The following is a 27,624-nucleotide window of genomic DNA, read 5'->3' on the forward strand; positions in this document are numbered from 1 at the left end:
ACATTAAAAACTCGGCCTCGGAAACTCCAAAAACGTTCCCGACATTGACGCCGAGCGAACATTTAAAAATCACCTCCCCCGAAACCTCTGAACCTTTGGTCCACGACTCCTTTTTATAAAAATATTATAAAATGCTTTTGAATGCCATTTCGTGGTATAAACATGAGAAACAAACTAACTACTGTGCGAGTGACGACAAGCAAGACGGGACAGAGTTCTGAGGGCGCCAGGTGGAAACGCCCTCCCACCAACCACGCCTCCCACCAACCACGCCTCCCACCAACCACGCCTCCCACCAACCACGCCTCCCACCAACCACGCCTCCCACCAACCACGCCTCCCACCAACCATGCCTCCCACCAACCACGCCTCCCACCAACCACGCCTCCCACCAACCACGCCTCCCACCAACCACGCCTCCCACCAACCACGCCTCCCACCAACCACGCCTCCCACCACGCCTCCCACCAACCACGCCTCCCACCAACCACGCCTCCCACCAACCACGCCTCCCACCAACCACGCCTCAAAGGTGGAAACGCCCTCCCACCAACCACGCCTCGCACCACGCCTCCCACCACCCCTCAAAGGTGGAAACGCCCTCCAACCAACCACGCCTCCCACCACGCCTCAAAGGTGGAAACGCCCCCCCACCAACCACGCCTCAAAGGTGGAAACGCCCTCCCACCACGCCTCAAAGGTGGAAACGCCCTCCCACCACGCCTCAAAGGTGGAAACGCCCTCCCACCACGCCTCAAAGGTGGAGACGCCCTCCCACCACGCCTCAAAGGTGGAAACACGCCCTCTCACTCGCACCACGCCTCGAATCACAAACACTCGACACGGCGAAGTGTCAAACGCACAAATTAGCATGATACAAACGAGCACTGCAAAAACAAGAAAGAATAAAAAGGATCGTCTAGCATGGGTTCAGACTTGAATTGAGATCTTGATTTGACTTTCGGAATAAGAAACGCCGTAAGTGCAATTTTCGTACCCGAACGGCAGATACTTTACCTTGAAGTTAAAACATCAAGTGTCTTATATTTCTGTGGAGCATTTCCAGATGCTCACTTTTCACCAGAAAGTCTCGTTTTTTATCACGAGTGCTCTTCTGGACTTGATTGTAAACCTCGCTGAGAGACGCCTTATCCGGGATGGCGATTTCAACATCCACTCACGACCTTTCAACCTCCACTCACGACCTTTCAACCTCCACTCACGACCTTTCAACCTCCACTCACGACCTTTCAACCTCCACTCACGACCTCCGCTAGACGTCTCAGATTCATAAATACTGGATTCAAACGATAGAGAATAGATTTTTTAGACATCTAGAAGGACGTGTACCCCAGGGCCGCACCATGTTTCGCTCAAATGAATGAAAAATGAATGTAGATTCTTAGTTGTTTCTCCAGAACTTGGATAGCTCGTTTGCTAACGGTAGAGGGAGCAAAAGGACACTTCAACTCGCCCCAAAACAATTAATTTCACGCAGACTCGGGAACATCTTATTCAAAGACGGGAAAGGCCATCAGTTTAATTACGTGCGACCCCAGAGTCATCGATAAACGCCAGGATTGCCGCAGTGTTCCTGTTGTTTACCTGGTTTACTACTTGTTTACGTAGTTTTCTCTTTCTTGGATGCGTTCTGAGCTTTTACGGAAGAACATTCCTGAACACGCAAAATACGAATGTTTGCGCTCGGTCGATTAGGGACAGGAAGAGGCGGGCTTGAGGCGAGATCCCGCTCCTGAACCTAAGGGAACTAAAACGAACACGTCTCCAGTGAAAGTCTGAATTCAGGTCGTTTTGATCCATGCTAGATTCTCCCCTTTTTTGCAGTGCGTAAATAAGGAGCGTTTACAGACACTTGCTACAGCTCCTCTTAGTACAAAACGCTCGCCATGTTTCTTTTCTTTTTCATAAATACACACCCTCTCCGGGACGGCGGGCGTGTCCGCTCTCCGTCGCCGCCGTCGAAAGCGATGGTCCGAGCTGCCGAAACGCGAAACGCCGCGATATATACGCAAAAACGGTCTGTGAAACTGTCAGAAAGTGTTGGGGAAAACTCGAGGGTTTGTTCGTCGTTACTGCATCGCGCTGGTCGAAAAGTATTTTATGTACACGTTTGAGGTGGGAACGGAGAGAAAGAAGAGGGTTTTTTGGCGGGTCGATGGAGAGTTCGCCCGCTCGTCCCCGTTCAGCGCCCGTTCAGCGCCCGTCCAGTGCCCGTTGAGCGCCCGTTGAGCGCCCGTTGAGCGCCCGTCGCGGCGTCAAAGTGCCGTTCTTCTCGGCCGAGGCGGGATATTGCTACCGTCTACGGCGAGACTTTGTCAGATGATTCGTGGTTCGGAAAAGTGAACCGGTTTCCATGCAATTTGCAAACAAATCCTCGGGGCGTCTCGGAATACGACGGCCCGTGTTTTGAGCGTAAAAGTTCTCCGACGTTTCGCCCAAAGTGGCACATTTAGTTCTCGGATTGGAAAGTGTGGCACTGCCGGGGTGTGGTCACTGCCGCTTCCACCGCCGTCGCCGGAACGAGTCGTCGCCGATCGAAAACGTAAAGCAAAGACAGGCACTTCTGCTTCCGGAAGTAAAAGACGCATTCGTTTTTCGTACAAACGTGAACAGTATTTACCGTTTTAAACCGTTTGATGGAGGAAAAAATCGTCTGGAGCTGAATCTTAGAACGAAAAGCAATCAATTTGAAGGTTTGATTTGGAAGATGTGTTCTAACTGAAACGTTTGCATCTGCAGGAACATTTTCCATAAAGAATTAGAGGAATAAGCAATAAAACAAATAATAGATAATATTGCAATTGTTTTTTGAAGATATATTAAAAGGTGATATACTTTTTAATCTTTCAAACAAACATTCACTTTTTGTTTGACACTTGAACTTTATCGAACACGTTTACAGGCACGTTTTAGCTCATTTATTATGTTCTGTCATAATATTATTGGACGACTGTAATTGGATAAAATATGAATATATAAATGTACGTAATATCGCCCGTCGTTATAAAGAATAAAGCCGCAGTGACCAGCCCCAGCTCCACTCTCCCTCTCTTCGCCTTCACACATGAGTTTGCATCCTCTGCGTGTGCCTGGAGGAGGAGTCCGACTGCGGCGACGAGTACGAGAACCGCGTGTTGCTGCCGTACTTCCCTAAGCCCGCCTCCGGGCTCTGTTGCCCCGGCGACGGCCCCTGCTGCCCTCCCCCCTGCCCCGTCGGGTACATCTCATAGCCCTCCTCTATGGTCGGGGCGAATCCCATCCTGTAGGTGGCGTACTGAGCCGGGTATCCGTAGTTATCGTATCCGGCGGGGGTGGGCGTTTCCATGACGCCGCAGTCGCCCGAGTAGTCCGACGGCGACGGGAGGACGGGCGGCGGCTGCTGGCTCTGCGGCGCCCGCGAGTAGGTGTTGAAGTGGGCGTAGGTGGCGGTGTGGGAGATCCGGGAGGGCGGGCGCGGGTCGTAGCAGCCGGCGCGGGAGCCTGGCGCGCCGCCGGGGGCCACGGCGCCGCTGGGGGCCGCCTGGGGACTGCTGGTGGAGGAGGGCCCGGCGGAGGGGCCCGTGGACGGGTTGGGAGACCTGAACTCGCCCTGGTAGTGCACGGTGCGGGACTGCGGGCGCGCGTCCTCGTGGGTGGTGGCGCGGACGTTGTAGTAGCCGTTGGTGGGGTCCTGGGGGAAGAGAGGCATTTTACACTCATTGAATAAATAAAATAAACACTTTAATCCTCTGATCCCTAAATGATATAAATACATTCATATTCTGGACAGTCATTCTACTGATATTACTCAGTCAGTGGGCATTTGTTTTGACTGATGAAGAATGGGAATATCTCATGCATCTCAGAGGAGGAGCACAAAAGCACAAGTGTGGAAAGAGTTATGTTTGAAAAATACATCACAGTATTTTATATGTCAAAGTACAAACAGGGAAATACTGGCTGACAAGTGGCTCATCAAGTGTTCTATCGTTTTAAATACTGGACTAACAGAGCACTGCAGGCTGTTTTTGACATCGTCATCCCACGTGACTTCAGAACGATGTATTTGGGGCTCAAACCTCCTGCTGTGGAAACTGTGAATGGAACGTCTGGAACATACTCTCAGCGGCGAGGGAGGAAGGACGTCACAAAGAAATGGAATGGACTGACATTAGAATTGAATAAGTGAATAAATACATTTTTTTTTAAAAGAAAGAAGAAAAAAAAGGAAATAAAATAAATAAAATAAATAAAATAAATAATAACATTTGGACTCAATTTGAAAATTGCTGAACTCTTTTGCTTCTTTTTAAATTGTATTTTTATTTCCTGCTCTCTCTGGTTGTTTTCTGTTTTTCGATTCTGTGTTTTTTACATGAAGATAAGTTTGTTATCTTAAGTTCGGGAGCAGGACCACGCCCCTTCCTGCGGCTACACTACTTAATCATCCAGGTCACACACACCTGTGTTCGTGATTTTCGTGCCCCTCCCTCCCACCCTCTTTAAACTGTTCTAATTCTAATTCATCTCCTAGATGGGGGTATCGAGGCCCGGGAGCCTTCAGCCCTCATCGCAAGAAGACCCAAAACGGCATCAACTTCGTACATTCGTGTTGTTCATGTTTCTCCCCTGCCAATAAACACCTTGCATCGTATCTGGGGTTGTGGTCCTTGCTAGTGAATTTAAAAAAGTAATTGAAATGGCAAATATAGCAGGAAAACTGAAACTCATGAATTTGCTTCTTCAAGAGTTTCTCGGTGACATTCCTCGCTAGTTCAAAGCCTGATTGGTGGAGATGTCCAGAAAACAAGCCAAGGTTTTGTGACTTTGAGGGTTAGGGACCATCAGCCTCGACGCCGTGCTGTGGACACGCGCGGTACTGCACAAGGAGGACGAGGAGGCTTTACCTTGAGCTCGTACTCGTCGCGGGACTCTCCTTCACTGCGGACTTCCTGCTTCAGATCCATGTCGTCTTTGAAGGGCTGAGTGGAGGGAGAGAGGGAGACAGAGGGCAAAAACTAAACCATCGAACAACAAGGACACAGACACGAGCAGGGAACAAACGAGGGAGGAGGAGGAGAGAAGGAGGCGAGAGGGAGGAACGAACGAAGGAGGAGGAGGAGGAGGAGGAGGAGGAGAGAAGGAGGCGAGAGGGAGGAACGAACGAAGGAGGAGGAGAGAAGGAGGCAAGAGGGAGGAACGAACGAGGGAGGAGGAGAGAAGGAGGCGAGAGGGAGGAACGAATGAGGGAGGAGGAGAGAAGGAGGAGGAAGAGAGAAGGAGGTGAGACAGAGAAACGAATGAGGGAGGAGGAGAGAAGGAGGCGAGAGGGAGGAACGAACGAGGGAGGAGGAGGAGAGAAGGAGGAGGAAGAGAGAAGGAGGCGAGACGGAGGAACGAACGAGGGAGGAGAAGGAGGGAGGGAGAAAAAGAACCAAGGAGAATGAGAGAGAAGAGACTTTGAGAAGAACAGACACTGCACTGGAGAGAGAGAAGGGGAGGGGCCAGGTTAAGCTCTTTTAAGGCTCATTATATCTCTCACGTAAACATTCTGATGATCATATTTGATGCTTTAGACTTGTTGTTGTTGTTGTTGTTGTTTTATGGCGGTTGACATCCGAGTGTTGCATTACCGCCAGACTTTATTCCTTAGACTTTGTCGTAGTCCTAAAAGTTCTTCTTCCAGTGCCTTGACTTCCAGGCACTGGAAGTCAAGGCACTGTCGTAGTCCGTAAAAGTACTCCTTCCATTGCTTTGGTGTTAAAAAGTCTACGCCGTGCGTCTACGAGCTGCCACTCGTAGACGCACGGCATCATCGTCCTCAGACTTTAGACTTTATAACGTCATCAGCCTTTAAACGTACTTTTGAGAATCTCTACTGTTTCCCGTGGGACTAGTTTTGGGGCCATCTACTGGCTGCAGAGGGAATTACACAGGACAATAATCAACGGAGAACCATGCAGTTGAACAGATCGTGATTAGACGGCAGAAATGCTCAGAGTCTCGCAATGACTCCACGTCTGATCCACGTCTGTAACAATCACTTCAAACTCGACGAGGAAAGAGTCAGAAACAGACAATCGACAGAAGAAGCTCGTTAAACGGATGATAAATGAGTTCAGGAGAAAGTGGCGTTTGTCGTGTTCCGTTACTTCTGAGGTGCTGCGTGTGAACGGGTGTGAACGGGTGGTCCAGACCAAGAAGAAGAACCTGAGAACTCAAAAGAACCCTCACTCCTCTCTGCTGCCCCCTGGAGCCTCAGGAGAGTATAACACACTCCTCTCTGCTGCCCCCTGCAGCCTCAGGAGAGTATAACACACTCCTCTCTGCTGCCCCCTGCAGCCTCAGGAGAGTATCACACACTCCTCTCTGCTGCCCCCTGGAGCCTCAGGAGAGTATCACACACTCCTCTCTGCTGCCCCCTGGAGCCTCAGGAGAGTATAACACACACTCCTCTCTGCTGCCCCCTGGAGCCTTAAGAGAGTATGACTCACCGAGTACATGGCCTTGACCATCCTGGTTGCCGTGGAGACGTTGGTGGACTCCTCCTCCAGACTGTGGCTCTCTTTGTTCACCGTCTCCACTTTAATGTCGGGTTTACCCAGCGTGACCCCCCGGCGACCTGCAACAGACACACCATGACGCTACAGACCGGTCCTTGTTGTCAGGGGCAACACAGGGAACCAGACCCATGATGCTCCTCTCACAATACCTCATTATGTTGTGCCTATGAGACACCTGCTGAACCTGAACCTGTTGTAGAGCGTGAGCGGCCATGCCTCTGTCAGTCTGCCCCAGGGCGGCTCTTACACGACTGCAGTGCATCATAACCAGTGATCACACCTTTGTTACTGTAGGAAACAACTGCAGCTGCCATTCATGGGTTAAGACTGTTGCCGTGGCGATTAACAATGTGAAACTCGATATTACACATGACATTCATTTCCACGAGGCAGAACATGAACATGGAGAACATGGATTGTGAGGTTTGCAGACGTGTCGCTGTTTGTGTATTAAAAGGTTCAGTATTTGTGAAATCACTTTAATTTATATTATATTATTTATTTGTTATTGCTGTGTTTAGCGTGTATGCTAATTTTAACCCCAATCGTTGACGTTATTAACACACAACAGCCCTGGCTTTTCATAGTTTGTGATGTTTGGAAGCTAATGCTAACTCTCCCATTGAAACTGCCTTAAAGCTAATGTACCGTACCCTACTCTACCATACTCTACTGTACCCTACCCTACTCTACTGTACCCAACTCTACTCTACTGTACCCTACTCTACTCTACTCTACTGTACTCTACTGTACTATTAGAATACAGTCGTTCTGTTGCTGCGAAGTCAGTTATTTCCCACTCGAACATTACGAGTTCAAACTGAAATAATGTGGCTAATGCTAAATGCTAATCCAAACCTGTGAAATATCAGAATATTGTCTCGCGACTAAGGCTTGGATTGTTTATGCGGCGGTTAAGCAAAACTACTGCTTGTGGTGATTATCGTTGTTGCTACACGTTGCAGTCCCTCGACCAGCTCCCGGTTCGATTTACCGGTTCGATTTACCGGTTCGATTTACCGGTTTGTGCGGCGTTCGTCCGGGGCATTTTTCCCAGTCAAGACCACACGAAAAGATCAAACGTCGTCTTGTTAATCAGTGTTTTTTGTCTCTTCTACTCGTCTGGACGAGCGTGTACAAGTGCGCGCGGTCACGGCACGTCCCGCGCTCCGGAGCCTACTTCCTCTCCTCCCGTTAAACCGTCAGCGTGAGTAACAGTCCCTCTCTCCGTCTCTCGCTCGCACAAAAAACAGAAATCCGTTAAAAGTGATATATTTCAAATGAACCGGTCCTTATCTCCGCCGCGGCCTGTGTTTGCGCCCGCCGCGCTCTCTCCCTCCGTCCGCTCGCTGACAGCGTTATCGGCGTCGGAGCAGAAAATCTACCGCTCTCCGGCTCCGATCCCCCGGGAGCGCTGTCAGTCACCTCCATTGTCTCCCCCCCACACACACAAAACGCATTATCCGGCTCGGAACGGAGGGTTTGTGCAGCCGTCGGAGCGCGGCCCGTGTGCGTTCCATAAATGCTAATTGACTCGCCGGCGGCTGTTGAGAATGAGGGAAAATAAAAGGTCCAGGAACTCGCGGCGGCGGCGGCGGCGGCGGCGTGGCAAAAAGCACGTACTTCGTCCTTAAGATTCTGAATCGATTCCAACTTCTGGAAAAATCGATTTTGAAATGAGTTGGTTAATGCACTACGAGGGACGAGAATTAAGCGTATATTCATTTTATTACGTACTGATTTGTTGTGCACTTGTGTTTATTTATGAGGCGAGACGGGTCGTTAAAAATGTAAAGCGCCTTTGTGTCTATTGGAAAAAAAACGCTTTATTATACCAATGTGTTACTATTGTTGTTGTTGTTTGTTTGTTACATTGGGCGCCGTGATATACAACACAATGACCTAAAAATCCTAAAAAACAGTTTACCGTGAGGAGAGGAAACGCATTCCTATTCAAATTAAGCGACTCAAAAATAAGAGTCACGTGTTTGATATTTAAGACTTGCTGTAAAACTGTGCTGTTCGATATTATGGACTGAAATCTGACATAATTTGCAAAGAACTGTTGAATTGTGACTGTAATGAAATATAATGAAACATAATGACATGGAACGATCCAAAACCATGTTATTGTACGTGAAATGTAATGTTTTTTGTAATTGTGATGGACCAGGAAGACGAGCTGATTGCACCGCTCACAGCCGATGGATCCATTTAAATAAACACAATTATTGTTTGTTATTGTTGTTATTATTATTGATTGATATTGTGATTATTGTTTGTTAGTGTTGTTATTATTGTTTATAATTGGTTGTTATCGTTGTTCGTTATTATTGTTTGTTAGTGTTATTATTATTGTTTGCTATCATTATTGTTGTTGTTGTTTGTTAGTGTTATTATTGCCTTTTATTATTAATATTGATTGTTATTATTATTTTTGTATTATTTTCTTTTATTTGACTTAATTATTGTTACCATATTTTCGGGACTATAAGTGGCACCTTTTTTCATAGTTTTGGCCGAGGTGCGACTTATACTCTAGAGCGACTTATGTGTGAAAATAACGAATAATATCATATATTATATGATATTATTCGTTATTTTCACACTGACAACCACAAGAGGGCGCTCTAGGCTCTAAGTGACGCAGAAGAAGAATCTGCACTTCCTCTTCCTCTGGAGTTTGTGGAGTTGTTTAGAAGTGACACAGAGGAAGAAGAATTCAATGGATTTAGTGATTTGGGGTAAAACTGATGCTTTGCTAAACTTGTTAGCATGTTCTTTATGCTATAGTTATCTGAAAAACTGTTCATATGTTACGTTAACATACCAGACACTTACCACAGTTCTGTCTGTGCCTCATGTAGCTGAAGGTGTTAGCGTTAGCATACGTCATGTAGCTGAAGGTGTTAGCGTTAGCATACGTCATGTAGCTGAAGGTGTTAGCGTTAGCATACGTCATGTAGCTGAAGGTGTTAGCGTTAGCATACGTCATGTAGCTGAAGGTGTTAGCGTTAGCATACGTCATGTAGCTGAAGGTGTTAGCGTTAGCATACGTCATGTAGCTGAAGGTGTTAGCGTTAGCATACGTACACTGCATTTACAGAGGAAATGTCTGTTCTTGGTCTTGGATTTGGTCAAATACATTTCCATAAAAATGTGACTTATATGTGTTTGTCCTTCTCTATTATGTATTTTTTGGCTGGTGCGACTTATACTCTGGAAAATACGGTATTTACATTTTCTGCATAAACCTTGATAACGACGCTGCCTTTTGAAATGAATAAAAGGCACAGAAATGTTCCGCGTGTCATTATCACCGCGTACGAGATGAAAGCGTCTTCTTTAAACCTCGGTAGAAAACAGAGCATTCAGAGGCGAGAAAAGCCATTTCAAATGCTCTTTTCCTCCTCTGCGTGTGATCTCTGTTTCTCTGTTTGGCATCGCGTAGAAAAACGATTTATTAAAGAAATTAGCATTCTATTTGATGTGAGCCGCGAGAGGAGAGAGGGAGTGGGCGGCGGAGGAAGCACGTTCATTTAGAACCACTCAGATTCATTTAGAACGAGCGCGTGAAGCTGCGGCTGGAGGACGTGTGCGAGCTAATGTGGACCGACAGGACCAGGACCAGGACCAGGACAGGACCAGGACAGGACCAGGACAGGACCAGGACCAGGACCAGGACCAGGACCAGGACAGGACCAGGACCAGGACCAGGACCAGGACCAGGGCCAGGGCCAGGACCAGGACCAGGACCAGGGCCAGGGCCAGGACCAGGACCAGGACCAGGACCAGGACCAGGGCCAGGGCCAGGACCAGGACCAGGACCAGGGCCAGGGCCAGGACCAGGACCAGGACCAGGACCAGGGCCAGGACCAGGACAGGACAGGACCAGGACCAGGACCAGGACCAGGGCCAGGACCAGGACAGGACAGGACCAGGACCAGGACCAGGACCAGGAATGAACCTTGGCTTAACTAGTGATAAACCAAGTCTAACACACGTCTAAACCAAGACTGAACCAGGACTAAAGCTCATGTCTTGGTTTGTCTGAGGAGATAAACTTCCAGGTTAAGTTCAGTCAGTTTCAAAGCCTCAGGTCTAAAGCAGAACTACATCCATCTTCTTCTGCTTATCCGGGGCCGGGTCGCGGGGCAGCAGTCTAAACAGGGACTCCCAGACTTCCTACTCCCCAGACACTTCCACCAGCTCCTCTGGGGGGATCCCGAGGCGTTCCCAGCCGAGAGACGTAGTCCCTCGAGCGTGTCCTGGGTCTTCCCCGGTCTTCATCCGAAACAGATGACCGCGCCACCTCAGGTGGCTCCTGTTGATGTGGAGGACACATCCGACCCCTGACCACACCCCCCAACCCTTGACTACGCCTAGAAATTCTGTCCATAAAAACGGTGAACAAAACCGGTGACAAAGGGCAGCCCTGACGAGTCCAACATGCACTGGGAACAGGTCTAAGTCACTGCAGTGAACACAGCTCCTGCTCCGGTCATACAGGGACCGGACAGCCCTGAGCAAAGGGCCCCGGACCCTGTACTCCCGGAGCACCCCCCAAAGGACACCCCGAGGGACACGGTCGAAAGCCTTCTCCAGATCCACAAAGCACATGTGGACTGGTTGGGCAAACTCCCATGAGCCCTCGAGCACCCGATGGAGGGTATAGAGCTGGTCCAGTGTTCCACGACCAGGACCTAAACCACTCTGCTCCTCCTGAATCCGAGGTTCGACTATCGGTCGGATTCTCCTCTCCAGGACCTGGAATAGACCTTACCCGGGAGGCTGAGGAGTGTGATCCCTCTGTAGTTGGAACACACCCTCCGGTCCCCCTTCTTGAACAGAGGGACCACCACCCCGGTCTGCCAGTCCAGAGGCACAGTCCCCGACCCCCACGCGATGTTGCAGAGACGTGTCAACCAAGACAGTCCTACAACATCCAGAGACTTTAGGTCCTCAGGGCGGATCTCATCCACCCCCGGTGCCACTGAGGAGTTTGCGATCAACCTCAGTGACTTCAGCTTGGGTGATGGATGAGCCAGCCTCCGAGTCCCCGGTCTCTACTTCCTCTTTGGAAGACGTGACTGAGGGATTAAGGAGATCCTCAAAGTATTCCTTCCACCGTCCGACGACATCCCCAGTCGAGGTCAGCAGGCCTCCACCCGCACCGTAAACGGTGTTGGTGAGGCACTGCTTCCCCCTCCTGAGGCGCCGGACGGTTTGCCAGAATTTCTTTGGTGCCGACCGATAGTCCTCCTCCATGGCCTCCCCGAACTCCTCCCAGCCCTGGGTTTTCGACTCTGCGACAGCACGAGCCGCAGCTCGCTTGGCCTGCCGATACCCGTCGATGACCTCAGGAGACCTATAAGACAGAGTGGCCTGATAGACCCCCTTCTTCAGCGACAGGCACCGGAGACCTTGCGACCACAGCTCCGAGCAGCTGCATCAACAATGGAGGTGGAGAATATGGTCCACTCGGACTCAAAGTCCCCAGTCTCCCCCGGGACATGGGAGAAGCTCTCCCGGAGGTGTGAGTTGAATTCCCTACTGACAGAGGGCTCCTCTAGACGTTCCCAACAGACCCTCACAATGCACTTGGGCCTGCCAAGTCTGTCCGGCTTCCTCCTCCGCCAGCGGATCCAACTCACCACCAGGTGGTGTCAGTTGACAGATCCGCCCCTCTCTTCACCTGAGTGTCCAAGACACGAGGTCAGAGGTCAGATGACACGACAACAAAGTGGATCATTGACCTCCTGTGTCCTGGTGCCACGTGCACTGATGGACCTTGTGCTTGAACATGGTGTTCGTTCTGGACAATCCGTGGCACAGAAGTCCAATAACTGAACACCACTCGGGTTCAGATCTCATCTCCTCGAGAGGGGCTGGACGCTCCACTTCTCTGGTGTTGCCCGTGGGGAGAGGCGGGGCTGGTGTGGGCTTGTAACTCCTCAGCTCAGCTGCCACGTGTTGGAGTTCACTCCGGTGGACGAGAGGGTCACGTCCCTTCGTCTTCGGGTGGGGGACAGGTCTCTCACTGTTGTGGCGGCCTAAGGGCCGAACAGCAGTGCAGAGTACCCGGCCTTCTTGGAGCCCTTGGGAGGGGAACTAGACAGTGCACCAACTGGGAACTCTGTTGTTCTACTGGGGGACTTCAACGCCCACGTGGCAATGACAGTGACATCTGGAGACGGGTGATCGGGAACTACATCCAAACTATGAATAAAACAGAACTAAACCAGGTCCAAACCAAGACTAAACCAGGGAGTGGATGTTTCTCTTTTGCAGGACCCAGATGTGGAAGAGCTTTCAATGTAAACTATTATAAGCCTAATGCAAATATATTATTTATCTAATTTGTATTATTATTTTCTAAATGATGATTATTCTTTATTTTTTTAATTAAATGTTTATACATTTATATTTATTGTATTTGTATTGATTATAGTGATTGTATATTCATTATATTGACTGTATTGATCATACTGTTGTGTTAGCTTGAGCCCTGTTATCAGGCGTGTTCAGTTTGTGTTTCGTTTCGACCGCACTCACTGCCTTTCTTCTGCCGGTACAGGAAGTATCCCAGCGCCAGCAGCAGCAAGATGAGCAGGAGGGAGGAGCCTACTGTTCCCCCGGCGATTATTCCCACGGGAACGGTCTCTGAGGGCGGAGACAGAGGCGGGGCAGAGGGGGAAGCGAGAGAGAGAGACAGTTAGATGGGACAATTTCACTTGTATTGAATGACTTTATAGAGGAATGTTCCGCAGTACGGCATTAAACTCATCGTCCTCCATAACGACAAGCAAGCGACGCCGCCGTTATAGGTCAGATCTGTGGAGAGGCGACTCCGCTCACAGTAATAAAGCCTGTTTTACACAGTAAATTTATCAGTGTAAAGACTTGTGATGCGAGACGGACAACTTTAATGCTGTACGGCGGAACATTCCAGACAGAACAATGACATCACCATGGAGACCAGCAAGAGTTTCCAAATACAACAATCGGAAATAAAACAATGATGAGAACTTTGAGGAGCAGTTGAGTCTATGTGAGGGTCTAAAACTACTTTGAGGCGATGCACGAGGTCTCGCACACCGAAGTATGACGAAATGTACGAATACTCTTAGTAATAATTCCACATTAGCGAAGGAGAAGTGCAAACGGAGCAGTACTTTTTTATCAGTAGTTTATAGATAATGAACTGTCAACCATCAAATGACGTAGCGTAATGACACACATTTACACTTTAAACATGCTCTTGAGCGCGTTTGCTTCGGCGTCTCACATTTTGGAACTTAAAACAATGTGCACGTTCAAAACAACACGGCGTTTCCACATTAGCGAGGCGTTTCCACGTTAGCAAGGCGTTTCCACGTTAGCGAGGCGTTTCTCCGTTAGCGAGGCGTTTCTCCGTTAGCGAGGCGTTTCTCCGTTAGCGAGGCGTTTCTCCGTTAGCGAGGCGTTCCCCGTTCAACGAGGCGTTTCCCGTTAGCGAGACGTTCCCCGTTAGCGAGGCGTTCCCCGTTAGCGAGACGTTCCCCGTTAGCAAGGCGTTCCCCGTTAGCGAGACGTTCCCCGTTAGCGAGGCGTTCCCCGTTAGCGAGGCGTTTCCCGTTAGCGTAGGCGTTTCCACGTTAGCGAGACGTTCCCCATTAGCGAGACGTTACCCCGTTAGCGAGCGTTAGCAGGAGGAAAAGCATCGTATTTTTGACACTTAAAGTGAGATTGAGTTTTTTGCCGTTTGCTGAATGTCCCTCTCCCCCCGTCGCTCTCGTACCCCTCTCCTCCAGCGTGATGATCATGGTCCCGGGTCCAAAGGCGTTCCAGGCCGTGCAGTTGTATGGCGAGTGGAAGTCCGACTCCATCACGTTGTTGATGGTGAGCGTGGACAGCACGGCGCCTCCTTGTGTCGGGGGTTTGCTCTGCTCCACCGTGTAGCGCTCCATCAGGGTTCCCTTCTCCTTCTCCCACACGTTCTCCTTCCACGCCCAGACCTGCAACAGACCGGTACGGATCAGGTATGGATCATGTACGCATCATGTACAGATCATGTATAAATCATGTATGGATCATGTACGGATCATGTACAGATCATGTATAAATCATGTATGGATCATGTACGGATCATGTACAGATCATGTATAAATCATGTATGGATCATGTATGGATCATGTACGGATCATGTATAAATCATGTATGGATCATGTACGGATCATGTATAAATCATGTACGGATCATGTATGTATCATGTACGGATCTTGTATGTATCATGTATAAATCATGTATGGATCATGTATGGATCATGTATGTATCATGTATAAATCATGTATGGATCATGTACGGATCATGTATGGATCATGTATAAATCATGTATGGATCATGTATAAATCATGTATAAATCATGTATAAATCATGTACGGATCATGTATGTATCATGTACGGATCTTGTATGTATCATGTATAAATCATGTATGTATCATGTATGGATCATGTATGTATCATGTATAAATCATGTATGGATCATGTATGGATCATGTATGTATCATGTATAAATCATGTATGGATCATGTATGGATCTTGTATGTATCATGTACGGATCATGTATAAATCATGTATAAATCATGTACGGATCATGTATGTATCATGTACGGATCATGTATGGATCATGTATGGATCATGAATGGATCTTGTATGTATCATGTATAAATCATGTATAAATCATGTACGGATCATGTATGTATCATGTACGGATCATGTATGGATCATGTATGGATCATGTATGGATCTTGTATGTATCATGTATAAATCATGTATGGATCATGTATGGATTATGTACGGATCATGTATAAATCATGTACGGATCATGTATGGATCATGTATGTATCATGTATAAATCATGTATGGATCATGTATGGATCTTGTATGTATCATGTATAAATCATGTATGTATCATGTATGGATCTTGTATGTATCATGTATAAATCATGTACGGATCATGTATGGATCATGTCCGGATCATGTATGGATCATGTATGGATCATGTATAAATCATGTATGTATCATGTATGGATCATGTATAAATCATGTATGGATCATGTATGTATCATGTATAAATCATGTATGGATCATGTACGGATCATGTATAAATCATGTATGTATCATGTATGGATCATGTATGTATCATGTATAAATAATGTATAAATCATGTATGGATCATGTATGGATCATGTACGGATCATGTATAAATCATGTATGTATCATGTATAAATCATGTATGTATCATGTATGGATCATGTATGTATCATGTATAAATCATGTATGTATCATGTATAAATCATGTATGTATCATGTATGGATCATGTATGTATCATGTATGGATCATGTATGTATCATGTATAAATCATGTATGTATCATGTACAAATCATGTATGTATCATGTATAAATCATGTATGTATCATGTATGGATCATGTATGTATCATGTATAAATCATGTACGTATCATGTATGGATCATGTATGTATCATGTATAAATCATGTATGTATCATGTATAAATCATGTATGTATCATGTATGGATCATGTATGTATCATGTATAAATCATGTATGGATCATGTACGGATCATGTATGGATCATGTATAAATCATGTACGGATCATGTATAAATCATGTACGGATCATGTATGGATCATGTATGTATCATGTATAAATCATGTATGTATCATGTATAAATCATGTATGTATCATGTATAAATCATGTATGTATCATGTATGTATCATGTATGTATCATGTATGGATCATGTATGGATCATGTATGGATCATGTATAAATCATGTATGGATCATGTACGGATCATGTATGGATCATGTATAAATCATGTACGGATCATGTATAAATCATGTACGGATCATGTATGGATCATGTATGTATCATGTATAAATCATGTATGTATCATGTATGTATCATGTATGGATCATGTATGGATCATGTATGGATCATGTATAAATCATGTATGGATCATGTACGGATCATGTATGGATCATGTACGGATCATGTATGGATCATGTACGGATCATGTACGGATCATGTATAAATCATGTACGGATCATGTATAGATGAGTTATAGATCTTTATTTAACATTTAATGCAAAGACGCTGCACATAATGTAACTGTACGGCTGCATTATAGGTCAGTAATAAAACTAAATAATACAATTATAAAAATGATAGGGGGGAGGAGGAGCAGAGGAGGAGGTGCAGAGGAGGAGGTGCAGAGGAGGAGTCGCAGGGGAGGAGGTGCAGAGGAGGAGCAGAGGAGGAGGTGCAGAGGAGGAGGTGCAGGGGAGGAGGTGCAGAGGAGGAGCAGAGGAGGAGGTGCAGATGAGGAGGTGCAGAGGAGGAGGAGCAGAAGAGGAGGTGCAGGTGCAGAGGAGGAGGTGCAGAGGAGGAGCAGAGGAGGAGGTGCAGAGGAGGAGGTGCAGGGGGAGGAGGTGCAGAGGGAGAAGGTGCAGGGGGAGGAGGTGCAGAGGAGGAGCAGAGGAGGAGGTGCAGATGAGGAGGTGCAGAGGAGGAGGAGCAGAAGAGGAGGTGCAGGTGCAGAGGAGGAGGTGCAGAGGATGAGCAGAGGAGGAGGTGCAGAGGAGGAGGTGCAGGGGAGGAGGTGCAGAGGAGGAGCAGAGGAGGAGGTGCAGGGGAGGAGGTGCAGAGGAGGAGCAGAGGAGGAGGTGCAGATGAGGAGGTGCAGAGGAGGAGGAGCAGAAGAGGAGGTGCAGGTGCAGAGGAGGAGGTGCAGAGGAGGAGCAGAGGAGGAGGTGCAGAGGAGGAGGTGCAGGGGGAGGAGGTGCAGAGGGAGGAGGTGCAGGGGGAGGAGGTGCAGAGGAGGAGCAGAGGAGGAGGTGCAGATGAGGAGGTGCAGAGGAGGAGGAGCAGAAGAGGAGGTGCAGGTGCAGAGGAGGAGGTGCAGAGGAGGAGCAGAGGAGGAGGTGCAGAGGAGGAGGTGCAGGGGGAGGAGGTGCAGAGGGAGGAGGTGCAGGGGGAGGAGGTGCAGAGGAGGAGCAGAGGAGGTGTTCTCTCTGGTCTCTGTTTTATTTTATTTTTCTTTGTTTGTTTGTTTATTGTTTGTTTTGTGGTTCTATGTTTTATAAAAGTAGTTTAAACTAAAGTACTCGGGGTCTTTATGTTTAGTGTTTGTTGCCGTGGCGACACTCACGATCTTGTCCGGAGGAGGCGTGCTGGCGATGTAACACTTGATCTCCCCTCGCTCGCCCCGCACGGCGTACTGCACCGACTCACTGGAGATGATCGGAGGGCCTGCAAACAAATAAACAAACAAACACGCAAACAAACAAACACACAAACAAACACACAAACAAGCCAAAGATCAGACAATATTTTTTATAATATTTAGAATTTTGCTAAAAATTATAAAACTTTTATCCAAGAATAGCAAATTTCTTGGGTTTATAATTCCACTTCCTGTTTGTAATTGATGACATCACACTAGGAAATTACCCAGCAAACACTGGGCCAAAACTCATCTAATGTCATTTTGTCACTTTATTTGTATTTGACGAGCTGTAGGTGACGGCCTTGGCCTCCATGGGGGCGGGGCTTCAGACTTCTACACACAAAGAGGGGGCGGGGCTTCAGACTTCTACACACAAAGAGGGGGCGGGGCTTCAGACTTCTACACACAAAGAGGGGGCGGGGCTTCAGACTTCTACACACAAAGAGGGGGCGGGGCTTCAGACTTCTACACACAAAGAGGGGGCGGGGCTTCAGACTTCTACACACAAAGAGGGGGCGGGGCTTCAGACTTCTACACACAAAGAGGGGGCGGGGCTTCAGACTTCTACACACAAAGAGGGGGCGGGGCTTCAGACTTCTACACACAAAGAGGGGGCGGGGCTTCAGACTTCTACACACAAACGCCTAATTTTTTGCCTTTTATTTTTCAATTGTTTTATGTTTTATGTCACATAAAACAAGACTAAATAAGACGAATAACATTGTTCGTTTATTACAAGAACAAATATTGTGCAGTTTATGCTCAAAGTAAGAAATACTAGTTTGTTTCTGATTCCAGGTTTAGTTTCAGGTTCAGTTTTAGTTTTAGGTTCAGTTGCAGGTCTATTTTCAGGTTTAGTTTCAGGTTTAGTTTCCGGTTCAGTTGCAGATTTAGTTGCAGGTTTAGTCTCAGGTTTAGTTTCAGGTCTAGTTTCAGTTTTAGTTGCAGGTTCAGTTGCAGGTCTAGTCTCAGGTTTAGTTTCAGGTTTAGTTTCCGGTTCAGTTGCAGATTTAGTTGCAGGTTTAGTCTCAGGTTTAGTTTCAGGTCTAGTTTCAGTTTTAGTTGCAGGTTCAGTTGCAGGTCTAGTCTCAGGTTTAGTTTCAGGTTTAGTTTCCGGTTCAGTTGCAGATTTAGTTGCAGGTTTAGTCTCAGGTTTAGTTTCAGGTCTAGTTTCAGTTTTAGTTGCAGGTTCAGTTGCAGGTCTAGTCTCAGGTTTAGTTTCAGGTTTAGTTTCCGGTTCAGTTGCAGATTTAGTTGCAGGTTTAGTCTCAGGTTTAGTTTCAGGTCTAGTTTCAGTTTTAGTTGCAGGTTCAGAGGCCGTGGACTCCAGTGACTCACCGTTGACCGTGAGCGTGACCTCCGTCTCGCCGACTCCGATCCGTGGCACGATGGCTTTGCACACGTACTGTCCGGCGTCCGCCTGGCCCACCGACTTCAGGTGCAGCTGGTTGTTGTTGCTCAGAACCTGCCAGAGAATCCACACATGAAAGATTGAGCTGAAACACAACGACAGTGAGACGTTTCACAGCGGCACAGATTGTCTGGGCTCCACTGCAGATAAAAATGTAAATGATAAAAGGGATTTGACGTGTGATACAAAAAGCACGTTTACCATGACGTCGTTCAAGTAAATCTGTTATTTATTCCAAAAACTGTGAACAAATAAATAAAAAACAAAACCCAGCAGTGGGACCAGAGAGTCTAGACGTGTTGTGAGGGTTCATCTGGCGGTGCAAGGTGAGCTTATAAAACTCAGAGGGAGTTATATGTCATATTTTATACGTTTTTATTTGATTGGCTCCACAAACTTGTCATATTAATCTTATGGCTTGAATTTCTTTTGACCCACATCAATCACGTCTGTGGAGTTGACTCGTGGCACCGCTTTCTGAAGCCAAACTGAACAAATAATTTAACTTTTGTTCATTTTGACAGACAGAAGATGTTGCGGTTTGAGCCAGTTTTAGTTTCACTTGGATCAGCTCAGTAACAGAGAGATAATAAAGCATAAACCAGGTCAAACGGCAGCGTCGTGCTGCGATACGACGATCAGCGCACCGAGGCTTCAGGGCCGCGCGGCTGCTTAAGGAGGACGAAGCCTGTGTTTCATTCATAAAACATGTGGATTTACTCCGCAGACCCCATTAGGCTCTGAACGTGTTGGCTCTGGATTAAACATTCACGATCTGGAGTCTGTAACCACCGGCGACACGGCTAAGCTAACATTCAGAAGCTTTGAGAGGCCTGGGAGAGGCACGGGCCGGTTTGGACGTGTGAAGTGTGCAGGTTCTTCATGGATGCGTGATTTGAGTGTCGTGAAGAGGCCGTGGGCGCAGAACGACCCGGGGGAGGGACTAAACCTCAAGTCTGTTCCGCCAGAGTGAACCAGGCCAACAACAATGCCTATTTTGTGCCATTTGTGTTCCAGATTAAGCTCCTGCATCAGTTTCCAAACTTCCCAAAGTGACACATGACCTCGGAGCGTAATGCTAACACATTCTGACCCTTGTTTTAGCATTAGCCTGGATTATAGCGCCCCCAGAGGACACATTATGCATTATTTCTGTTTGGTTGATGGCCTTTAAAGATGCTCTTGAGTAACTTTCAGAGCTTCAAATGAAGTCAAGTATTGAAAACGCCACATTACTTTCTTTCAGTCGCACGTTCCTTCATCTTGGCGTTAGCGCTCCATCTACTGGCAGCAGATCAAATCACCGTGAAAGTAAAGAAACAAAAGCTAGCTTGCCCCGGCATGCTAGTATAAGCACTCTGAAAGAGATTTGAGGCAGAAATGCTCGAAACGAATCTGGATATTTACACACTTCTCCAGATCTCGACCTTTTGGCGTAAAAAAATAAGAAATCGGGGAAACTTGAAACGGAGTGTTTTCTGAGGCTCAGAGCTAAAGGACCTTGTAAACAGGACCGCTGAAACAAGCGTGAATGAAGCTAAATATGACTATTATGATTTTTTGGAGTAAACAATGTTATAACGTGGTCAAAAGGTAAAAGTTTTGTACAATATGTGTCCTTTGGGATCTTTGTGTACCAGGTTAGCGCGAGAGGTCTGAACCAGGACTTAAACCAGAAGCTAACGCTCTTGATGAAGGTCTTATCATGCTAGAGACTTCGCTGGTCCAGATCAGGGTGAGAAGGAACAGGAAACCAGGACTTAAACCCGGTCGTCTCGGGGTCTTACCATGCTGGAGCCCTTCTTGGTCCAGGTGAGGGTCAGGGGAGGGTTTCCGGACCACTTGCAGTTGAGCGTCACGTCCGAGTCCACGTCCACGGTGACGGGCCGCGGCTCCACCACCAGGATCGGCCCAACTGCAACGGGACGGAAGAAGCTCAGCGATGAAACCAAAACGTGCGATTCGGTTGAACAAAGAGCCCGCTAGTTTCATTCCGCTCGAGAAGACATACCGTATATTCCGGACCATAAATCACACCGGACTATAAATCGCACCAGCCAAAAAAGTCATAATAGAGAAGAAAAAAACATATATAAGTTGCACTGTAGTATAAGTCACGTTTTTTGGGGAAATGTATTTGCTAAAATCCAAGACCAAGAACAGACATTAAATCTCTAAATGCAATTTGAAATAGAGAGAACATGGAGAATAGGTGTACGTATGTTAACGCTAACACCTTCAGCTACATGACGTATGCTAACGCTAACACCTTCAGCTACATGACGTATGCTAATGCTAACACCTTCAGCTACAGGACGTATGCTAACGTTAACACCTTCAGCTACATGACGTATGCTAACGCTAACACCTTCAGCTGCAGGACGTATGCTAACGCTAACACCTTCAGCTACATGACGTATGCTAACGCTAACACCTTCAGCTACATGACGTATGCTAACGCTAACACCTTCAGCTACATGACGTAAGGCAAGGTAAGGCAAGGCAAGTTTATTTGTAGAGCACATTTCATACACAAGGCAATTCAAAGTGCTTCACAGCAGGAAAAATCCATTCAAATCACAAGAAATTACAGAAACAGAAATACAATAAAATTAACTCAATTAAAAATTATCAATCCAACTGATTGTCTAAACTAATAAAATCACAAACAAAAGAGAAGAGTGCAAAGAAAAAATCCTTTCAGTCATACTATGCGCAGCTAAACAAAACTGTTTTTAGCTTAGATTTGAACATTGTCAGAGTAGAAGCCTGTCTCACATCTTCAGGAAGACTGTTCCAGATTTTAGCTGCATAAAACTGAAACGCAGATTCCCCATGTTTTGTCCTGACTCTGGCACCAGCAGGAGGCCGGTCCCTGAGGTCCTCAGAGTCCGAGATGGTTCATATGGCACTAACATATCCAAGATGTACTTTGGTGCTAGGCCATGGAGAGACTTGTACACAAGCAGAGCTGCTTTAAAGTCTATTCTCTGAGCCACAGGGAGCCAGTGCAGAGACCTGAGAACAGGACTAATGTGATGGTACTTCCTGGTTCTGGTCAGGACCCGAGCAGCAGCGTTCTGGATGTACTGCAGCTGTTTTACAGCTCGTTTTGAGAGACCAGTGAGCAGGCCGTTACAGTAGTCTAATCTACTGGAGACAAACGCATGGATAAGTCTCTCTAAATCTGGTTTTGACACTATATTTTTGATTTTGGCAATGTTTTTTGATGGTAAAAAGCTGCTGATGTTATTGATTTGACGTGGCTGTTAAAGTTCAAGTCTGAGTCCATTATTACCCCCAGATTTCTAATTTGGTTTGTAGGTTTTAGAGCGAGACTCTGGAGGTGACTGCTAACACTTTCTCTTTGTTTCTGTGGGCCAAAAACGATTATTTCAGTCTTGTCTGAGTTCAGCTGGAGAAAGTTGTTTTGCTCCACACACTGATCTGTTGGATGCAGTGACAGAGTGAATCTACTGGTCCATAGTCACCTGCCGACAGTGAAACATAGATCTGACTCGTCTGCATAATTGTGATAGGACACATTTTCACTGCGTATCAACTGACCTAACGGCAGCATGTAGAGGTTGAACAGAAGGGGACCCAGGACTTACCCTTGGGGCACTCCACAGGTCAGGGTCATGTGGTCTGAGACACAGCTACCAATTTCAACAAAGTACTTCCTGTCTTCCAGATAGGACCGTAACCAGTTTAGGGCAGTGCCAGTAATGCCCACCCAGTCCTCTAGTCTCTGTAAGAGGATCCCATGATCGACAGTGTCAAAAGCAGCATCAGATCTAACAGAATTAAGACTGAGGCTTTGCCCGTGTCAGTGTTCAGGCGGATGTCATTTGTCACCTTGACAAGAGCAGTCTCAGTGCTGTGATGAGGTCTAAAACATCAAATGAGTTGTTTATTAAGAGGAAATCTGTGAGCCGTTGGTAAACAACCTTTTCAAGGACTTTGCCCCAAAATGGCAGATTAGAGATGGGCCGGTAATGACTCAGTACTGCGGCATCAAGACTGCTCTTCTTTAGGAGAGGCTTTATGACCGCAGTTTTCAAAGAAATTGGGAATGTTCCAGATTGAAGCGACATGTTAACTATGTGAGTGATGGTGCTAACAAACTGTTCAGCACAGACTTTAGAAATCTGGTGGGTAACACATCAAGGCAGCATGTAGATGAACTCAGACTGGTGATGATCTCATGGACAGTTTTGTCAGTTACTGGTGCAAAGTGAGTTAGCTCTAAGTGTCTTGGTGGTTTTAGGGTAATTTTTTGCATTGTGGGATTTATAGCATTTTTAATGCCCTGAACTTTGTCATTAAAGAATAATGCAAACTCATTACACTTGGATGTGGAAATGAGTTCTAACGGCAGCTGAGCTGGAGGGTTTGTTAATCTGTTTACTGTGGCAAACAGGACACGCGAGTTGTTACTGCAGCTTCCAATTATTTCAGAAAAATATCTTTCCCTAGTTCTACATAAGATTAGGTTGTACATGTTCAGCTTCTCTTTGTAAATCTCTTTGTAAGACGTATGCTAACGCTAACACCTTCAGCTACATGACGTATGCTAACGCTAACACATTCAGCTACATGACGTATGCTAACGCTAACACCTTCAGCTACATGACGTATGCTAACGCTAACACCTTCAGCTACATGACGTATGCTAACGCTAACACCTTCAGCTACATGACGTATACTAACGCTAACACCTTCAGCTACATGACGTATGCCAACGCTAACACCTTCAGCTACATGACGTATACTAACGCTAACACCTTCAGCTACATGATGTATGCTAACGCGAACACCTTCAGCTACATGACGTATGCTAACGCTAACACCATCAGCTACATGAGGCACAGACAGAACTGTGGTAAGTGTCTGGTATGTTAACGTAACATATAAACAGTTATTCAGATAACTATAGCATAAAGAACATGCTAACAAGTTTAGCAAAGCATCAGTTTTACCCCAAATCACTAAATCCATTGAATTCTTCTTCCTCTGTGTCACTTCTAAACAACTCCACAAACTCCAGAGGTAGAGGAAGTGCAGATTCTTCTTCTGCGTTGCTTAGAGCCTAGAGCGCCCTCTTGTGGTTGTCAGTGTGAAAATAACGAATAATATCACATATATCGCACCCCGGACAAAACTATGAAAAAAGGTGCCACTTATAGTCCGGAAAATACGGTATTATGATTAATGTTCAAAACTGCAGACAGGAGATGTTCCGCCTCTTCACAGTGACATTTCTTCGCAGCAAGCAGCAGATTTTCGTGTATGTGAACTTTTTGAACTCACAGGTACGTACAGAGAAGTGGGCGGGGATGGGGGGTAAGTGAAAGCATGCATTTCATAAGCGAGACCATGACGAGGAAACACCGCTGTAACACGGTAAAAAGCGAATTTGGCGTTGTCTTGTTCCTTTTAAATCTTCTAAACGTTGATAAAACCAAGATGAATTCAAACTAAAAAATCCTGTTGCGCCGTTTAACAAGAAATAATCAGCCGGCCGTCTCGCTGACAGACTCTCATTAATCACCGGAACTTTGCAAAGTTTCTCGCGAAAACTTGAAATGAAACTCCCGATCGTAACGCCACTGATTACCGCATGATTAGGCACGTTTAAGCGGCGCTCGAGTTACTTTGGGAGCCATAAATCACGCTAAAAGCTTCTCCCGAGCAGGCGGACTTGTACTTACAGTGCACGTCCACCAGGATGCTGACGTTGGTGCTGCCCACTGCGTTGAAGACCTGGCACGACACGGGCTCGGTGAAGAAGGAGTGGTCGGCGGTGGTCATGAGCACGCTCTCCCGGGCCCCCTCCAGAAGCACGCCCCCTTTGGCCCACCTGGGGATGACACGGGGATGACACGGGTTGAGTGAGTCCGCGGCGAGAACCAGGGATCTCCGTTACATTATTTCATTATTATTTATGCGCATGGAAATAAACGTTCTGCAATCTGACCTTTTTCATGGAACTTTGGGAATTAAAGCGCCCCCTACAGCTCGGACGACTCATTGAACTAAATTGCAGTTAAGTTTTATATACTTAAATTGTTGCTAAAACATATACAAATGTTATTTCAAAATTGCTCATTTTTGGTTGATAATTTCACTTCCTGTTTGTAATTGATGACGTCACACTGGGAAATTACCCAGCAAACACTCATCTAATGTCACAAGGTTTTTTTATTTGAGTGCGACTTTATGTTGTTGAATTAATGTTTAGAAAGACAAAAAAAGTTTTTATAAATTCTGCATAAACTTTGAGTGAAATGAGTGTCCCTGGTGTGATGTCACTTCCTGTATTTTTCTAGACATTTTTCAACTTTTCTCCACAAATACCTGCTCGACTGGTGTCAAACTATAATTACAATACACCAAATAAAGTCAAAATTTGAAAATTGTAAAAACCTGTCATTGGCCCTTTAAAGCGATACTGTCTTCATCTGATTAGAAAACATTTGATCTATTGCAAACCTGTAAGAAAAAGCCATGTCAGTCGAGCTTTTAACCAAGTTCTGACATTGTTCCCTCGTCAGGAAACATACCCAGAGTTTTAGTTTGATGACTCCTGGTTAGAAAGTCCTCTCCCTCCGGGCGTCAAAAACACTCCGTTCTGAATTTCCCAGATCGGTGATGTCATAGGTCGACCCCTGACAAGTTTTGTGCTGTTTTTAAATCCATAATCATCACTGGACTGGTTCTGATTAACATGTCGGAGGAACGCTCGCTTTAGTTCATCGCAGCCATGTAATTCCCTCTGCAGCCAGCAGATGGAGCAGAAAGTAAAGTCGTGCCGTGGGAAACGCCTGAGTGACAGGAAGTAAATTTGTCTTTTGCAAACAACTTTCTTTGTTCGTTCTTAAGTAAAAGTACTCAAGCAGGTTTAAAGGACAACTATAGAAATAATGCATAATAATTGTCCTTAAATATAGTAGAAAAAGCTTCAGTTGTAGTCATCTGGACTCAGTTTGAAAAAATAGACGTTTCGACTCTCATCCAAGAGTCATTGTAAATAACAGAATTTAGGTCGAGAACTCCGATATTAATACTGTTCTGTGGTAAGACCCGCCCCTTGGGAGGAGCCTTCCTGAAGTAGAAAGAGTAGTTTGTTTCAACAGAAACTCCCCCCTTGTATCTACCGAGCTAGCCTATTCAGAATCTTAATGGGCTATTAGAAACCTCTTTGTCTTTGTGAGACCCTGGCTCAACCACCCTGAGTACCTGATTAGCATCTGAATGTCCTCTACCTTTCCAGGGGTTCAGTAACCCATTATAAATAACAGGAAGATGAAACCTTAGCCCTCCATTTCTGTTTAAAGAAGGTCTTTCTTTTTTAACAAAAATAGCTTCCTTGACTCCTCTTTCAAACCATCTTTTCTCCCTGCTTAAAACCTTCACCTCACCGTCTTCAAACGAGTGATTAGAGGCTTCAAGATGGAGATGCACGGCACTCTGAGGTCCTGAACTTGTATTTCTTCTGTGCTGATAAAGCCTCTTGTGTAGAGGCTGTTTCGTCTCACCTATGTAACGTTCTTTACAGCTTTCTTCACTGCATTGGATCGAATAAACTACATTGCTCTGTTTTTGAGTCGGCAACTTGTCCTTTGGGTGAACCAGTTTTTGTCTTAAAGTGTTTCCTGGTTTAAAATAAACAGGGACTTCGTGTTGTCTAAAAATTCTCTGCAGTTTTTCCGAGAGGCCAGACACATAAGGGATAGAAACACCCTTCCTTCTCTGTTCAGTTTCCCTTTTGTCCTGCTTCTTGGTTCTCTTCACTCTGTTGAGAGCCCAAGCGGGGTAACCACAGGCTGAGAGGGCATTACGGACATGTTTTTCCTCTTTCTTCTTGCCCTCTGAGCTGGTGGGCACACCTTGAGCTCTGTGTTGTAAGGTTCTGATCACCCCCAGCTTGTGCTGTAGTGGGTGGTTGGAACCAAAGAGCAGATACTGGTCCGTGTGTGTAGGTTTCCTATATACTTCTATTTGGAGTTTCCCGTCCTCTCCTCTGATCGTGGAACAATCAAGAAAGGCCAAGCGATTCTCCTTAGCGTCTTCTCTTGTAAACCTAATATGTGGGTCCACAGCATTGATGTGATCAGAGAAGGTTTCCAGCTCTTGTTTCTTGATTGTTACAAAAGTATCATCGACATAGCGGAGCCACAGTTTTGGGGCTATGCCTGAGAATGAGGACAGTGCCTTCTTCTCAAAGTGCTCCATGTACAGGTTGGCCACTATGGGAGAGACGGGCGAGCCCATGGCACAGCCATGAATCTGTCTGTAAAATTGTCCCCGGAATTGAAAGTAAGTGGTGTTCAGACAGATGTCCAACAGTTTACATAT

General features: G+C 46.4%; 1 protein-coding gene across 2 annotated transcripts in view; it reads right to left on the minus strand.

The window, feature by feature from the left end:
- Positions 1 to 3,079: 3,079 nt before the first annotated feature.
- Positions 3,080 to 27,624, minus strand: part of kirrel1b (kirre like nephrin family adhesion molecule 1b) — a 148,718-nt gene continuing 124,173 nt past the window's right edge. The window contains exons 7-15 of one of the 2 annotated variants that reach the window (XM_072440589.1): positions 24,978 to 25,126; positions 21,051 to 21,178; positions 19,191 to 19,317; positions 17,775 to 17,875; positions 14,344 to 14,560; positions 13,119 to 13,226; positions 6,495 to 6,622; positions 4,908 to 5,018; positions 3,080 to 3,691 (exon numbers count right to left, since the gene is read on the minus strand). In XM_072440589.1, coding sequence (XP_072296690.1) covers positions 3,080 to 3,691; positions 4,908 to 5,018; positions 6,495 to 6,622; positions 13,119 to 13,226; positions 14,344 to 14,560; positions 17,775 to 17,875; positions 19,191 to 19,317; positions 21,051 to 21,178; positions 24,978 to 25,126 — 1,681 coding nt within the window. The remainder of the gene's footprint in view (positions 3,692 to 4,907; positions 5,019 to 6,494; positions 6,623 to 13,118; positions 13,227 to 14,343; positions 14,561 to 17,774; positions 17,876 to 19,190; positions 19,318 to 21,050; positions 21,179 to 24,977; positions 25,127 to 27,624) is intronic. The other variant, XM_072440590.1, reaches the window with a different exon arrangement.

Source organism: Eucyclogobius newberryi, unplaced genomic scaffold (assembly GCF_026437365.1).
Source record: "Eucyclogobius newberryi isolate DKJ021-1_F unplaced genomic scaffold, fEucNew1.0.hap1 SCAF_12, whole genome shotgun sequence".
Lineage (NCBI taxonomy): Eukaryota > Metazoa > Chordata > Actinopteri > Gobiiformes > Gobiidae > Eucyclogobius > Eucyclogobius newberryi.